Source organism: Gracilinanus agilis, chromosome 1 (assembly GCF_016433145.1).
Source record: "Gracilinanus agilis isolate LMUSP501 chromosome 1, AgileGrace, whole genome shotgun sequence".
Lineage (NCBI taxonomy): Eukaryota > Metazoa > Chordata > Mammalia > Didelphimorphia > Didelphidae > Gracilinanus > Gracilinanus agilis.
The window spans coordinates 623,097,101-623,115,350 of NC_058130.1; the positions used below are offsets into that span (position 1 = coordinate 623,097,101).

Sequence of the window (18,250 nt, forward strand, 5' to 3'; positions counted from 1 at the left end):
CCCTTCCCCTTCCCTTCCCTTCCCTTCTCCTTCTCTTCCCTTTTCTCTTCCCCTTTCCTTTCCTCTTCCCCTCCTCTCCCCTCCCCTCCCTTCCCTTTCCTCTTCCCCTTCCCTCCCCTCCCATCCCCTCCCCTCCCTTCCCTTCCTTTCCTTCTCCCTAACCTGATATCTTGGAAGCCAAACTAGGCTTTTGGTTCCAAGTTGGGGAAAATGAGGGTTAAGTGACTTGCTCAGAGTCACATAGCTAGGAAGTATCTGAGATAAAATTTGAACCGAGGACCTCTTTTCCAAAAGCCTGATTCTCAGAATATTATCACCCAGATGCTCTCAACTGACTACTTTGTAAAACTGAATAAATATTGGGATGTAAGTTTTCTTTCTGTAGACTCACTTAAAAGTATCTTACAGGCATTTCCAGTAACAAACCAGATGGCCTGTATTATATGCAGCTTTTCTTGTTCTCACATAGTTTTAATATCATCAATTAAGTACCTATACTTTGAAAGCATTTCATTACATGTTTGGAGATTGTGAATATTTGGTATGGCAACATCAATTACAATTGTTAAATTTTTATTATTTGTGCTTGGGTAGTTATGGGACACAATCTTATGATAATGCCCCACTTTCAATAGTTTATCAATTTTATTTGCAAGGATATTTTAAAGTCTATTTTTGTAGTATGGAAATCAGTCATCTGTAGTTTATACCTGCTTCTGTTGTTTGCTCTGAGCCACTGGGTCATGTCTTTCTAGGTTATTCTGTAGGTACTAAATTTTAGTAACCTGTGGGGATGGGGTGTGCCATTTCTAACATTTCCTTTCAGAATCGCTAATGATTTTTATTCTCCTAAAGCATAAATATTTGATTTCTGGTGGTGATAACCTGCTTTTAAATTCCTATTGTACACTTTGAAACAAGATGAGGATACTGAGACTCAAAGAGTCTCTGTGAATTGAATGAATTGTCTGAGTTCATATAGCTGATGGTGGGATCCTTGCATGTAGTGATGTTGGACTCAGTGCCATATGCTAGATGCTAAATGAATGGTATTAAATAACAAGAATTACAGGCTTTTGATTGAGAGAAGAATTGTGTGTGATTTTGTAGCATTTACAAAAGGCTCAATGGAGGAAAATATTATTATGAAAATGTAAAAAAATTAGAACAACTATAAGAACATTTTTATCAAAGTTTAAGGATTCATAAGCAGTTAAGAATAGTCAGGTGAAAACTTTGTATATTGGAAGAAAGTGTGATCAGATAAAATATGGGAGCTGATATTTTAAAGAATTTATAAGAAAGAGATTGATGGGGGAAAGGAAGCATTAGATAGGAAGAAGCAGATTTATATCAGAAAAAGTTATCAATGGGTGGGAGAGAGGATAAGCAATCAATGACGGAAACCATTGTATACTAGTTTGGTTTGGGGAGTGGGTGTGCTCTTCTCTCTCCAAATTCTGTTTTTCTCATTCTGCAGAAAGCAATTGATGTTTTTCCAATTATTTAGATGTCGTTTTAATTGTTTGGAAAGTGTTTTATAGTAGTGTTTGTATAATTCCTGTGTTTGTTTTGGTAGATAGATTCCTAAGTATTTTATATTGTCTAGGGTGATTTTAAATGGTATTTCTCTTTCTACTTCTTGCTGCTGTGCGATGTGTTGGAAATATATAGAAATGCTGATGATTTATACATTATACATTTATTTTTTATCCTGCAACTTTGCTAAAGTTGTTGATTATTTCTACTAGCTTTTTAGTTGATTCTCTAGGAATTTTTAAGTAGACCATCATATCATCTGCAAAGAGTGATAGCTTGGTCTCCTCATTACCTATTTTAATATCTTCAATTTCTTCTCTAATTGCTACTGCTAGTGTTTCTAGTACAATGTTAAATAATAGAGGTGACAATGAGCATCCTTGTTTCACTCCTAATCTTATTGGAGAGGCTTCTAATTTATTCCCATTGCATATGATGTTTGTTGATGGTTTTAGATATATACTGTTTACTATTTTTAGGAAAGGTCCTTCTATTCCTATACTTTCTGGTGTTTTCAACAGCAATGAATGTTATATTTTGTCAAGGGCTTTTTCAGTATCTATTGAGATAATCATGTGTTTTTTGTTGGTTTGCTTATTTATATGATCTATTATGTGAATGGTTTTCCTTATGTTGAATCATCTTTACATTCCTGGTATAAATCCCACCTGATCATAATGAATAACCCTCTTGATCACTTGCTGGATGGAGTCTTTTTGCTAGTATTCTGTTAAAGATTTTTCCATCTATGTTCATTAAGGAGATTGGTCTGTAGTTTTCTTTCTCTGTTTTTGATCTACATGGCTTTGGGATCAGTATCATATTTGTATCATAAAAGGAGTCAGGTAGAACTCCTTCTTTGCTTATTATGTCAAATAGTTTTTATATTATTGGAATTAGTTGATCTTTGAATATTTGATAGAATATACTTGTGAATCCATCTGGTCCTTGGGATTTTTTCTTAGGGAGTTCTTTGATGGCTTGTTCAATTTCTTTTTCTGATATGGGATTATTTAAGTATTCTATTTCTTCTGCTGTTAATCTAGGCAATTTATATTTTTGTAAATATTCATCCATATCACCTAGATTGCTATATTTATGGCCATATAATTGGGCAAAATAGTTTTTAATGATTGCCTTGACTTCCTCTTCATTAGAGATTAGGTGTCACTTTTCCTCTTTGATACTGGTTTTCTTTTTTCCTTTTTTAAATTAGATTGACCAGTACTTTGTATTATTTATTAATTCAATTGTTCTTTTATTTTCAATTTTATTGATTTCTCCTTTAATTTTTATAATCTCTAATTTATTCTTTAACTGGGGATTTTTAATTTGTTCCCTTTCTAGTTTTTTGATTTGCATGCCCAGTTCATTGATCTTTGTCCTCTCTAATTTGTTAATATATGCATTCAAAGATATAAATTTCCCCCTGAGTACTGCCTTAGCTGCATCCATCATTTTCATTCTCTTCAATGAAATTATTGATTGTTTCTATGATTTCTTCTTTAACTAACTGGTTGTGGAAAATCAATTAGTTTTTTATTTGCCTGTCCAGGTGCCCTTACTAATTATTATTTTTATTACGCTATGATCTTAGAAGGTTACATTTATTATTTCTGCTCTTTTGCATTTGTTTGCAATGTTTCTATGCCCTATTACATGGTCAATCTTTGTGAATGTACCATGTGCAGCTAAAAAGAATGTGTATTCCTTTTTGTCCCTATTTATTTTTCTCCACATATCTATTAAATCTAATTTTTCTAGGATTTCATTCACCTCTATTATCTCTTTCTTATTTATTTTTTGGCTTAATTTATCTAGATTGAAAGAGGAATATTTAGATCTCCCACTAGTATAGTTTTACTATCTATTTTCTTCTTGAACTCTGCCAGTTTCTCCTTTAAGAATTTGGGTGCTATACCATTTGGTGCATACATGTTGAGCACTGTTATTTCCTCATTGTCTATATTGCCTTTTATCAGGATGTAATTACCTTCCCTGTCTCTTTTAATCATATTTATTTTTACTTTGGCTTTGTCAGAAATCATGATCACCACTCCTGCTTTCTTTTTCTCAGTTGAAGCCCAAAAGATTTTGCTCCAGTCATTGACCTTAAAACTGTGTATATCCACCCGCCTCATATGTGTTTCTTGTAGATAACATATGGTAGGATTTTGGTGCCCAATCCACTCTGCTATTTGCTTCCGTTTGATGGGTGAGTTCATCCCATTCACATCCAGAGTTATAATTATCAGTTGTGTATTCCTCAACATTTTGGTATCCTCTCCTAGTTCTACTCCTTCTTCTTACACTATTTCCTTTTAAACCAATGGTTTGTTTTAAACCAGTCCCCCTTGTCCCCTCCCTTTCTACCCCTCCCTTATTCTTCCCCTCTTTATTTATTTATTTTTTTAAACCCTTGTACTTCGGTGTATTGTCTCATAGGTGGAAGATTGGTAAGGGTGGGCAATGGGGGTCAAGTGACTTGCCCAGGGTCACACAGCTGGGAAGTGGCTGAGGCTGGGTTTGAACCTAGGACCTCCTGTCTCTATCCCCTCTTTATTTTTTAAGGCCTAATGAGTTCCCTTCCCCATATCCTCCCCTCTCTTTTTTCAACTCCCCATTCCCCTGCTCCCCTTGGTTTATCCCTTCTGACTTTCTCAGTAGGGTTAGATAGAATTCTATATCCCAATGGATTTAGCTACTCTTCCCTCTCAGGGTTAATTCCACTGAGAGTAAGGTTTAAATATTACCTATTAATGCTCTCTTCCTCTCCTTCTTATAATAGTATCCATCCCCTCCTCTTCCCATGCCCTCTCTTTGTGTGGTATAGAATATCCTATTTTTCTTATTCATTCAAGTTTCTCTTGCTGCCATCCACTATTTGCAAGTTCAACTGTAAGCAGCCTTGGCAGTTAAGTTTTTAGAATTTTCTGAAAAGCAGTTGGAGCCTGAGGCTATAAATAGTGCTGAATTTCCAACTGACGGGCTTTTGCCTTCTGGTTTTGGCTTTGCCTGTTGGCTTTGCTTTTGGCTCTGCCTTGGCCTGTGTTTCTGTCTTTTGGGACATTTGGACCTAGCTGATTTCTCTGGACTTCTCCCTGACCTCTCCATATTACATCCCTGCTATTTTCCCTGAATTTCTCTTTGGGTCCTGGGAGGAAGGGTGGGCTTGGTGGTTGGACATCATGGGTTTAGTTTCTGTAGGCAAGTAGGGCATCCTAAAACAAGTCACCCCTAATTTAGTGATTTGATACTTTATTTCAAAAGACAGCCAAACCTTCTTGACTGGGAGAGCCAGCCTCTCTCAGTCTAACCCCTTCCTGTGACCCTTTCCCCACCATCAGCTTTCTCCCTAGTGGCTGTTATAAAACCGTAAACCCCTCTCTCCTTATTATTATCGCTGACATTAATAAATCCCCTTTGTTACTTACTCAAAGCCTCTGGTGAATCACTGTATTGATGATTAAGACAAGGACTGAAGAGGGAAGGAATTATTTTCTTTTTATTTCTTGAGGGAACCACAGGCATCCATCAGTACCTACCTGAGATTTCCTGCAGCCATCAGTTTCACTGGCAGGGAGGAGCTTTTTGACTCCTCCCTCAAGGGATTTAGAAAGTAACAAGAGAAGCCCTCCAGCCAGATTTAAAATATTTCTGACTGGCCCAACTCCTTTAGTATCTTAGAGATACCCTTCCTGCCTAAAGAACCCATCTATCTCCCCCAGTATCCTCTGTCTCAAGCCTTAGTGAATAAGCCTGTTTGGGGTGCCCTCCTATATACTCCCATCCATTCCCTTACTTCCTGTATACCACCTACCTCATTCATCCCTACACTCAACTATCCCTTCATTCCTCCTCCAATCACCTCATCACCTTTATCCCTCCCTTAACCAAGATTACCCACTTCTTTATAACATTAATTGGCGAGCAAAGTTAGTGAACTACCTAGAGTCTCATAATCCAATCAAAATGAATTTAGCTAGGATAACATTTATCCTATCTAGCATCTCAATGGTTTCTTGGTCCCTAAAGCAGGGTATTGTGGATTTTTGGTTCATAAAAGTCCCTAATCTCGTGCAACAACTTATTATAAATTGTGTTCTCTGACCCTAGCTGAGTGCATTTGCTTCATCCCAACAGCCATAGCCATAATCCTAAAAATCTGGCAATTCCTTGTGGTCTCGAAAAATGTTTTCTCTCACCTGTGGCAATGGTTCAACTCAAGTACATCAACTAAGAAAGACACTCATTCTGGGGAATTAGAACATCAGACTACTCTTCCAAGTACTAAAGCAAATAAGGGAAGGAAAGGAACTGGACAAATACGTGATTCTCCAGCTAGAGATTGTGGAGTCCAAGTACCTAGGGAATAACACCACCAATAACAAATCTATGGTCAATAACAACCAACCATCTGCAAATTCAATAGTTTCAGTATTACCAATCATAGAACAATTGTACAGCCTGGTGAAGGGTACTACATATCTACAAAGCTTTCACCCCAAGTGATATGGAGGTGCTGAAGAGATGTTTCCCTACGCCAAAGGCTTCTGCTAGCAACCCTGCATTACAAACCTCTCCCTATGAATAATTCTTCTAATTACTATAATAGTGAATACAGTTTTTGAAAATTACACATAACATTCCTCCATATGGGAATACAAATAATTTGATCTTATTGATGTCCTTAAAGAGGTAAATTTAAAAATAAGATTTTTCTTTCTTTCCCCTCTATTTCTTATTTACATTTTCATGTTTCTCTTGGTTTTTGTGGTTGGATATCAAACTTTCCATTTAGTCCTGGTCTTTTCTGTGCAAATACTTGGAAATCTTCTATCTTGATGAATGCCCATACTCTCCCCTGGAAATATATAGTCAGTTTTGATGGGCATGTGATCCTTGGTTATAGACTCGGTTCTCTTGCCTTTCTGAAAATCAAATTTCAAGCCTTGTGGTCTTTTAGTGTGGAGGCTGCCAGATCCTGTATGATTCTGATTGGTACTCCTTCATATCTGAATTGTCTCTTTCTGGCTTCTTGTAAAATTTTTTTCTTTTACTTGGAAGCTCTTGAATTTGGCTATTATATTCCTAAGGGTTGTCTTTTCAGAGTTTAGTGTAGAGGGTAATCTATGGATCCTTTCACTGTCCATTTAACCCTCTTGTTGAAGAACATCAGGGCAGTTAACTTGGATAATTTATTGTTGTATGGAGTCCAAATTTCTATTAATTTCTGCTTTTTCAGGAAGACCAATGATTCTCAAATTGTCTCTTCTAGACCTGTTTTCTTGATCTGTCAATTTCTCAGTGAGATATTTCTTGTTTACTTCTAGTTCATCAGTCTTTTGACTTTGATTTATTTGTTCTTGTTGTCTTGAGAGATCATTGGCTTCCTCTTGCCCAATTCTGGTCTTTAGTGACTGGTTTTCTGCTATAATCTTTTGATTTTCCTTTTTGATTTGGTCTATTCTTTTTTTTTTCATGGTTTCCTCCAATTTGCTTATCATTTTGTTTGATTTTTAGACATCTTTCTCCAATTGGGAGTTTCTGTCTTTTAACCTGTTAATTTCCTTTTGAGCTATTTCCCACTTCTCTCACCAAATCTCTTCCATCTTTCTCATGATCTCAGATTTGAACTATTCAAGAGCTTGTGACCAATTTTCATTTTTTGGGGAAGGTTTGGATGTGATTACTTGTTTGTTCTCCTCTGCTGTTTGCTCTGTTGTCTGGATTTTTTCTGTGTAAAAGTTGTTGATTGTTAAAGATTTCTTCATTATCTTTCTCTTTGGAGTATCTTGTGCATGGCTTGCCATTATTATAATTTCTTTCTCAGTCAGAAGTCTGGGTGAGGCAGACAGTCTCTCTGCCTATCAAGCTGTGGAGCAATTTTCGCCTGAGTCATAGAGCCGTGTGCCCTCTTAGCTTTATCCTTGTGAGTGTAGATCTGCACTCTTTAGGCTCCTGAGGTCTCATGTCTAGCTGTTCTCAGGGTCAAGCCTTTTGGTGGTCCCCCCCCTTACTTGCTCCTCTGTCTGAAGGTCCTTTAACAGTCTCAGGGCACTGCTTCCACAGTCATGCACCCCTCCACACTGGGTCCCAACACAAGGTCCGCAACTGAGCTCAAGGTCTGAGTCCACGCCTACGCTCACTGTCAGTGCTGTCTGTGTTCAAAGTCCATATTATTTAGCCTCTTGGGATCTTAAGTCTTGCTGCTCTTAGGAGCAGGCCCTGGTGATCCCAGGTAGCTTCCAAGAACTTAATGAATGCCCCAAACCTGTTCTAACTCTTGTGTGCTGGCTTTGGCACTGTAGGTGGTGTGTGTTTGTGGGTTGCTCAGGTCGCATTTTAGTGAGTGCTATTTCATCCCCTTATAGCATGGAAATGCCCTGATCCCATGGACCTTCAATGCTGTGCCCTGTTGTGGGGTCCCTTTGTTCATCTGGATTTGGTTTTTTATGTCCTCTTGAGGAGTCCTATGTGTGTGGGTTAGGTGAGGTTAAGCACGCTGCTTCTCCTCTGCTGCCATCTTAACTCGGAAATCTTGGAAGCAATTTCTATATGCTTTTTAAAAGATCATACATGTAGAAGTTTTTTTTAATTTAATTTTGTTGTGTATATTGCCAAAAAAGAAGATGCTAGTCATGGAAATTTCAGCCATAGAAACTTCTATTTCTGTCAATATTAATTTTAAACCACTAAATAAATGTTTTTTCAAGTTATAAAGTCAGGTTAATTTGACAGGTCAGGTAATTGCTCAATATGATGGTAACTATTTTCCAATTAAGATGGGCATCAAAATAAATGAAGTCTGTCCTAAGGTAATAGAAATGATATTGGTTTCTAATAAGATAGATTTTAAAATTACAAGCAAAATTGCTAAATGTCATTATCAAAACAAAGTGAACAAAATAAAAACCACTGTTTTAGGCTTCCAGCTGCTCAGAAGTTTATTAAATATAAAGTTTGGTATACTGAATTTTTAAAATATGCACATTTGAGGAAAAGATATTAAGGACTTAGCTATGGTCAAATATCTGTTTGAATCCAAGGCAAACAATTCAATATCACAGTAAAACATGACCGTTCTCCATCCAATGATGCTAAAAGGAAGCCAAAGTTGTTCAATTCTATGAAGAACATTATCCTCTAGAAATAATACTAAAAAAAAGAGACTCATGTCATGTTCATCATATGGTAAGAGGGAGATTTTAGGTAATTCAGATTGATTCCGTAATTAAATCAGACCCAAGTCAGCATCGGGTTAAGGCAGTTTATTTACAATTAGGAAGGTAAAGGTATGGGAATAAAGAGGAAGGGAGAGGCTAGTCCAGGCCTGTGGAGGCCTGGACGAGAGAGAAGGTTAAAAGGCTAAATAAATTAGGCTGCAAGCCACAAGGCCTAGCAACCAGATAGGCTAATGCCTACTTAAAGTAGAGTTTGGAAGCGGCCTAGGTAGGCCAAGGAAGTCAGCCTAACTTACTCATGTGACATTCAGAGTAGAAGCTGCCTGAGGTCTCAAGGGAGGTCCTTCAGCACCAAGTTCAAAGCAGGAACTGCCTCCACAGGAAGTAACCAACATACTCGAAGAGATAGTGTCTTTCATCACTTCCCGTGGGTCCACCTCTAATTCAAGTGGACAAATGGCAGCCTCTACAGTGATTTTGGACTGCCCAAAGGGCAGTCCCTTGTTCTTGATTTGTTACTTATTGTCACATGTGGGTAACTCATCTCCCCTCCTCATTAAGGGAGGTAAGGATTATATCATTTCTATGCCTAGGATGAGTAGAGTTTTGACTATGAATCTGCTAGAGTTAATTCCATTTACACAATATGGGATTGAAATAATAAAGTAGGAAATCAAAAGATAACTGGAATGAAGGGCAAATATGGAGTACAAAATGAAATGAGGCAGAAACTAATAGAATTTTATCCATCAGAAATTGATGATCATAGCAAACCCTTTTCCAACAACTTAAACTGATTGCCTGTTGATATGAACAATCTTAGCTATATAGATGATACCACCCTGAGGGCAGAAAATGAAGAAGTAAGAAGCTTCTTGATGTTAGTGAAAGATGAGAGTATAAAAGCTGGATTGAAGCTTAACTTAAAAAAATACAAGATTATGGCAACAGGCCCCATCACTTCTAGGCAAAGAGAGGGAGAAGAAATGGAAGCGTATCCAATTTTATATTCTCGGGCTTAGAGATCACTGAAGATGGCAACTGCAGTCATGAAATTAGAAGACATTTTCTCCTTGGAAGGAAAGTTATGGCAGATTTGGATGGCAAATCAAAAAGATGAGATATCACCTTGCTGTCAAATGTCTGAATAGTTAAGGGAATATTTTTTTCTTTTTAGTAGTAATGTTTGGAGGTGAGAATTGGAGTATAAGGAAAGCTAAGAGCACAGCTGACACATTCAAATTGTTGTGCTGGAGAAGACTTTTAAGAGTCCCTAGGATATCTAGGGGATCAAATGAGTCAAAATTTAAAGAAATTAATCTAGACTTCTCATTGGAAAGACAAATACTGAAGCTAAAGCTTAGTTACTTTGGCCACATAATGAGAAAACAGAACACATTGGAAAAGTCCCTGATGTTGGGAAAGAATGAAGGCAAACGGAGAAGGGGATGACATAATGAGATAGTTTCATGGAAGAAATGAGCATGAACTTGGACAGACTCTAAGACATATTGGAGGATAGAAGCACTTGGTATGTCACCATGAGGTCACATCAACAAACACAGTATTCAATGAAGTAGACCTTGGAAATATAAAGCAAAAAAAAAAATCACAGCTTTTGTCCTCAGAGAGCGTATTTTCTTCTAAAATGTTTAAGAAGAATTTATTATGATTTTAAAATACCCTTTTTGAAAGGAAAGGCTTATCTGAATCAATAACTTGAATATTTCTATTTATTAGGTAATATGAAGAATCGAAATAGCCTAAACCAATAAATCAGTGTCAATAAATATTTACTAAATGCCCAATATGTGTCAAATACTCTGCTAGGCAAGGGAGATAAATATAAATACTATAAATACAATGAATAAATGGAGTTAAGGAAATTTTCTTCCCTAGGATCATAAGCATTGCCTATATAATGAGACCCACTCTAGCTTGACTTAGACTGGAGAGGGCAATTGAAGTGAATAATAGTTTCATGGAAATAATTATATAACTTTTCATCAGATACTTTTGTGAAGAGCAATGGAGAAACTAATTTGAAGTGTACTCTACATCAGAGAGTCAGTAGAGTTGATTACAAATGAAGTGTGGAGGTTAAGAGTAATATAGAATTAGAACTCTGGTATTTATTCAAAATTCTCAGTCATAAATGGACATAGATATGAACAAGGTTTTTAGTTGAACTCAAAGATTTATTGAATAAATGACTGACTTAAGTATTCCTTATATAAATAAAATGGTACTACCTTAACTTTGGATCCCATTTTACCAATAATGTTTTTGTTTGGTCTACAGAAATAGACCCACAGCATTCAGTTCCAGGGAAAAGGAACCAGTGAAATTCAACACATTAATAAATGGAGCATGTACTCCAATTTTCCAAGAAGATCAATAAAATCTTATAATAAGCAATTTTGAAAAGGTAGACTCAAATCAAGGAACCTTTTAAGATTGACTTAATTTTCCTAACTTCTATGAAATATTTTGAAGATTTAAAATCTCATGAAATATGCTAAAAGAAAAACATTAAAACACCCTCTATTCTTTATCTTTTCAACATTATACAACCTTCTTAAATAGAGGCCAATCTTCCCACTCACTGAGACTCTTAAGTGTAGAGGTGAGGATCAGTGGCATTTCCTTGTTCTTTATTCATCAACAATTATTCTTTAACTGTTTCTCTTCTTTTGGATTTCATGAAATCTAGCAATTGTGCCTTACCTTCTTTCCATGTTAGTTGTTCTAATATATGGTTCTTCCATTAATTTTCCTCTTAGATTCAGAGGGTGATGCTTTTGCTGGCATAGTACCTGATGGCTGAGATGTCCTTTGTTCCTCCTTCCATTTTAGCTTGTTCAATTCCTACCTATCTTTTAAAATCTGTCCTATAAAATGCTGTCTCTTTTATATTGGCTTCTTTCATGTATTTCCTTTCTTTGTCATAAAGCTGGCAATTACTTTTCATGACAACACTGATTTCTAATGATTAATAAATGTTTTTTGGATTGAATTGAATAAATAGTGAGAATAGTAGTGGTCTATGTTGATATTGTTGCAGGTATTGTCTAGGCATTTCAGTAGTGTTTGACTCTTATTAATCCAATTTGGGGCTTTCTTGGCAGTTACTAGAGTGGTTTGCCATTTCCTTATTCGGCTCATTTTACAGATGAATAAACCAAGGCAAGCAAGGGTTAACTGACTGACCAAAGGTCATGAATCAGATTTTGAGTCAGTTTTGAAGTCAGGTCTTCCTGGCTCCAGGCTTGGTGCTTTATCCACTGTACCATCTAGGTGCCATATTTTTTGTATTGCATCATTCACTATGCTGTATATTTTAGGAAAGTAGAAAACTTTCTCTTATCTATATTTTGTATTTTCTTCATATCTACAACAGATTTCTGAACACAAAAGATTATACAAAATGTTTATTTAATATATGAATGAAAAGAAAAGCACAAGAAAATGAAACAAAGGTAGGAAATAATTTTGAAGTTAAAAGTGACTAAATACTCTAACCTCATTGGTGAAATTAATTTAATAAATTGATATTGAAATGTCTAGGGCAAAAAAGTGTATCTCTGAAGTCTACATGATGATGAGTTCCTCTGATGGTTGGCAGAAGGAGAAAGGTGATGGGGAAAAGGGGGAGGAAGTAATTAAGAGAAGAAAGATATAATTATTAAAAGATTCTTTGCAAAATTTTTTTCAAATTAGAGTTTGTTCTTTCATCCTCTAAAGACAGAGTATGTTGTCTCTTCATTTATTTTTACTTAAATTATTTGAATGTAAACGCATTCCCACTAGTTCACTTTTCTCTCACCTTCAGTTTCATAGTTTGTTTAATGTATTAATTCCTTTTTATTTTTATGTATCTAGTAATATAATTCTTCATCCCTCTCCCCATTTAAGTACTCAGTTAAAATTTCCCTTCTCTTCCACCTTGTTTTATTCATTAGTTTTTAACTTAAATTTCTGGTTTTTTTCCAAAAATGATTTCTTTCCCTTATTTTTTCATTACTTATCTTCTACTTCTGTCTCTTCTAGACTTTTTTCTTTTGATTTATAGCCCTTATATTTATTTAGACCTTCTTTATTCTCCAAATTCCTTATGTAATTAAGGCTTCTATCAGTAAAGATAAAGATAGACTATTATATATTTTGGGTTTCCTCTCCTAATCAGTGTGTATATAGGTCTTTTCCAGGAAAGTATGTCCAGGGAGGACTAATATCTCTGGTGTGAGGGCTTCCTAGACCTTTTTCAGAGCTGCTCATTCACTTTTGGTATTTACCTTGTTCTAAGAAACAATAGCATGGCCAGTAACCATATATCCTGGTAACAACATTCTTGGCAGGCACACTAACCCAGGTTGAGGGCAACTCATAGTCCTTAAATCCATCTGTGAATAAGATGTCTACCCTAAGCATGTGAAAACTTCTCCTGATGTAACAGGCAAATGAGAACACTTTGTTTCAATGGCCATGAAGGTAGCTAAAGCAGATACTATGGAGCACCTAAAGTTTGGTCAGATATCAAAGCAGCCAAGGTCATCCACTGCTTCCCAGGCCTTCGCCAGTTATCCTGACTTTTATCTTGCTGCTGGGCTTTGATGACTCTAGAAGAGAGAATGAAGCTGGCAATTTTGTGGAACTCTGTCTCACTTAAATACAATTCATGAACAAGTCAAGACATCACCCGATGGTGCCATAGATCCTCTTTGAAATGAAGGACAAACATTTTTTTTTAGATTTTTTTTAGATTTTGGATTTTAGTTTTTAGATTCTTACAAATCTTATTCTTTGAATTCTTTTTATCTGTTTTGCCTCACTCTTAAAATGACAATTCTTGTGAGTGATAGAGGATATTTGTTCCATGTTAGGAATTTTCCAATGTTCCTGATGGCGCAGTTCATTATTAACTATCGCCTCTCCACTGGTGATTTCTCACTTCTATTTGTTAAACAGCTTTCTTCCTGGTCCATGCCCTTCCTCTCATCTCAGTTTCACTTTCCCACAGGAGTTCTATGATTCAATTTCTCCTGGGACAGAATGAGTAGTCTTAAGTACAAGTCTTTACAATTTATTTCCATAGTAAGGTCCCTATCTCCTTTAATAGAGTATCTCTTTCCCTATGGTAGTGTCCATCAGTGGTAACCACTCCTATAAGGAAAGAAGATTTCCTCCAATATTCCTCTTTTTGCTACTCGTTCACTCATTCTCTTGTAGGATCTCATTTTGAGAGACTAAAAGAGTTATTTTTCTATCATCATTAACCTTTGACTTGGGATACATCACATATTACTTTATACCTTTCCTTCTCTTTTTATTCCTTGTACCTTTTTATAGTTTATTTTTATACAAACATGATTCCCTTGTAAGTGGAGTGTTGTATAGTAAAGCTCATAATGTTTCAAGCCTGTTTCTCTGCCATTACATCTATTTGTCTTCTGCTTTCACTCATATCTTCTTGAACACTTGTAGAAAGAATTTTCTTAATCTCTTGTTATTCGTTTTTTCAATGCCTTTGGTCACTATGCTTATTTATTGTCCTTCTTGAATTTCTTTTGTCAGATATTTGAAAAACAAATAATTTTGTCTGGTCTGGTTTTCTTCCTAGAAATGCTTTGAATGCTTCTTTCTTATTGACTATCCCACCCCCCACCCCCCAATAATATACCTAGACTCAAGTTTTCAGGCTAGGTCATTGTAAGTTGGGTCTTGGGCTCCTCTACTATTCAGAACATGTTATTTTACTCCTTGTGATCTCTGCTGGGTAAAGAACATTATTGTTTTGAGTTTCCTTTATATTTGAAAGTTTCTCATCACAGCTTCCAGAATTTTTTGTTTTTCAGTAAAACTGTTAGCCACTACATGCCTTAAAGTTTACAGCATCGAGTTTTTTCTTTCCTGACATTATTTATGGATTATTTCTAGTAGTGTTTTGTTTTCTGTGTTCAGAATTTCTGAGCAGTTTTCTTACATAATTTCTTGTGCTGTACTATCCAGGTTTTTTGACTTGTATTAAGTAGTCTCTCTGTATCCTATCTTTCAGATCAAAGCTTTTATGGAGATGATATGTTTCTTAAATATTATTCCTTTTGCTCTCTTTTCCCAAATTATCCTTCATTTCTATATATTTACATTTCTAATAATTTCATTTCTCTTTTGTTTCTTTGGTAAGAATTGCCACTGTTAAATTTTTTCTTTTTCTCCAATTTATGTCATGCAGGTTTTAAATTATGCTTTCATAATTCTTATTTCTCTTTTTTAACCATTCCTGAACATTCTGCTTTATTTCTATTCTCTTTTGGGAATCACAGGGGCTTCTGACTCATCAGGCATTGATTTGTTTTGTCTTGCAATATTTAAAGATTCCTGGACTCTTAGCTCATCTGGAGGCCATATCCTCTTCTATTATTAATACCTTCTCAGTTGATTTTATGTTTAAGGTCTTTAGTTGAGTTTTCTCCCCTCCCTGAGGACTTTGAGAATTTCAATCTTTTTTCCTTAATTTTCTTTTATTGCTCACTTTATTTTGCTTTCCTTTAATAGTTTCCCTGGGGACTGGACCTCAAACCCATCTCAATCTCTTCTTATCCTGGGAAATTCATGTTTTACAGATCTCATTTTTTTTCCTCAAATGGCTTCAGGAGTGGGCAAGTTGGGGAGATGCAGTGGATTGCCTCCAGGTAGGTGCTAGACTCCTTCCCTCAGGCTTAGTGGAACATCATCCAGCCACATGTATCTTCTTCCCCTATTCCTTCTGTTCCTCAGTACTCTGGCTAAGACTTATTATAGCACAGAGTGACCACATGCTGCTGTTCCAACCAGAGCAAGATTATGTGTTTTGGTCTGATTCTGGGAGGAAGAGAGCTGTATTCAAAGGTATGGGGCCATTTTTTGCAACCTTGCTAATGTGTTGGGCAGTGGGGAAGGGATTTCTGAATGAGAAAGTTAAAGGGTTTGGGATTAATCTTTTCTCTTATTAGTTCACTGAATTGTTGCCTCAGTAGGGTTCTTAAATTGCTGGTCCATGGAGAGAGATGAAATTGCTTTCTCTTTTGTGCAGACTTCCTGTCTTGAAGAGGTTTGAGAGGTCATGAAGATTGGAAAAAAATACCAAGTTCTACATCTTGTCAATTACAAGTCCTGGAAGTTGAAGATAATTATTTTTTATTGACAGTATGCTTCAGATAACTGAAACTTTGTTGTGATTATTTTCTTAGGTATTAAAGTTAAAATGACCACTCTAAAATTGTTGGAGTTTTCATTTTTCTTTCAGTTTTTAAAGACAAAAACATGTTATTGAGGAAATTGGATATAGACTCATTAGACTTGAGTTCAAGTCACCTCTCTGACATTTATTCCTGTGTGATTATAGAGAAATGGAATTTGATCCCTCTGAGCCTCAGTTTCTATTTTCCTTATCTCACATGATTATCCTAATAAAAATCCTTCATAAACCTTAACATAAATTACTATTACTTATTCCTTTTGTTCCTCCATGAGCTTTTAGTTGGGAAGTATGAATTTGAATTGGAGTGTTTCTTTAATTATATATACTTTAGGGGCAGTTAGGTAGCATAGCAGATAGAGTGCCAGGCCTTGAGTCAGGAGAACTTCAGTTCAAATTTGGCCTCAGACACTTCCTAGCTATGTGACCACTCAGGGTAAGCTATTTAACTTCAATTGCCTCACTTTCACCACCCTTCTGGCTTAGGTTTAAAAAAGAATTACATATGCTGTAAAATTATTTAAAGAAAGTTGAAATGGCTTAATTACAACCTCCTCTGGGTTTAAGGTCAATATATTTCAAAATATTGTCCATATATTTATTTTAGTTTCTTAACATTAAGCTATAAAATTCTAGGTACTATGAGAAACATACCAATGATTTCTAAACTACTAAACAATTGAAAAAAGGAACCATTAGTACATTCCCATTGAGACTGGAATTGTCACCAAAGGGAGTATTGTAGCTGAATGTATTATTTGAGGTATCTAAAGTTTTAGGTGATTATATATTGGTTAAAAATCAGTATTGTTTATATTAAAAAGGCACTAAAATAATAATAATAATATATATGTAGATACTAAGGGTCCCCAAAATCTTAGTATAGCTTACATTTGTAAACTTTAATATCCATATTTATCATTCGTAAAATGTATATTCATTAAATCTTAGATATATCTATGTACATATAACTTATTCTTGAATATAAACAAACCTTAATGCTTTTGCTTTATTGTTTAGAGTATCCCCTCAAACAACTGAAATGGAAGTCCCTGAACAAGTTCACAATATTAGCAGTTATCTTCAAGAAATTCATGGTAAATCAGCCCGAGAGCTTGCACAAGAATTTAAAGCGAACTTAGAAGAACTTATTGCAATCTTGAAGAAATTGTAAGTATGAAAAAAATTGCTTTTTATTTGAGAATTTATTGGATACTTCGAAGTGATACTGAAAACCATCTTGTTTCTGATAATCTGAGAATGGTGATAATTTTTTTATTTTTGTGTATGGAATTCATGTGTATAGAGTTTTGGGACAGGGGATATACCAGAAGAACAAAAAAAAGAAAAGTTTAAGATTTAAAACAATGCAGCTGCAAAGTACTATATACATCTTCAGAAGTTCAGAGTTATGTATGCATTACTCTAATCTACTATCCATTTAAAAAAAAATCAAAATCAGAGTTGATCACTTCTTGAGAATATATGGCTGCTGTATAACCAAATCCCAAATCTAAAGAGGCAATTAAATAATGAGTGATTTCCACTGCTTTTCTCATCTATCCCCATCCATTCTTCCTAAATATTTTTAATCTTTGGATTTCATTACTTTAAGCTTTAATTTACATAAAATAATTTGGGAGAGAATTACGATATAACTGCTTTGTTGGATGACTTGTGGACTGAAGTGGGCAGAATTTAGTTGCAAAACTTGTACTGTGAATGAAACAAAATTTTTGGGAAAAGGACCAGGGTGGAAAAATATTTAGATGAAGACAGAGAGTTGGGCTAAGAAAAAGTCTAATCTTAAAATTGAAGTTGGGTCTGTAATTAAAAGAAGTATAAGCAAGAATAAGAATGAGAGGAGTATTCCCGTTGAGACTGGAATTGTCACCAAAGGGAATATTGTGGCTGAATGTATTATTTGAGGTAGCTAACGTTTTAGGTGATTATATATTGGTTAAAATCAACATAATTTATTTTTAAGAGGCACTAAACAATAAATTCCATTCAAAAACCTATGATGGAATTTAAATTTTTATGAGATCTATTGGGACTATGGTAATTGTAACAAAATGGGAAAAAAAGTTTTTCCACAAAAGTAAAAATTTAAATTTTCTCAAAAAAATTATAAGATCTAGAAATGAGTTAGAGGCCACAAAATCTTGCTTATTTTTTTTTGCCCAGCACAAAAATGAAGGAAAAAAATCATAGAACCAGGGAAAAGAGTAGGAAGAAAAGAGAAGTCTAGAGAAAGAAATCTTTTTTCTCTTCTTTGTGACAAGTCACT

The 18,250-nt window shown here is 35.3% G+C and overlaps 1 protein-coding gene across 1 annotated transcript in view; it reads left to right on the plus strand.

Annotated features, from left to right (window-relative positions):
- Window positions 1-18,250, plus strand: part of CNBD1 (cyclic nucleotide binding domain containing 1) — a 621,665-nt gene that overhangs the window by 89,727 nt on the left and 513,688 nt on the right. Inside the window, 1 exon segment of the mRNA XM_044683798.1 lies at window positions 16,981-17,130. Coding sequence (XP_044539733.1) covers window positions 16,981-17,130 — 150 coding nt within the window.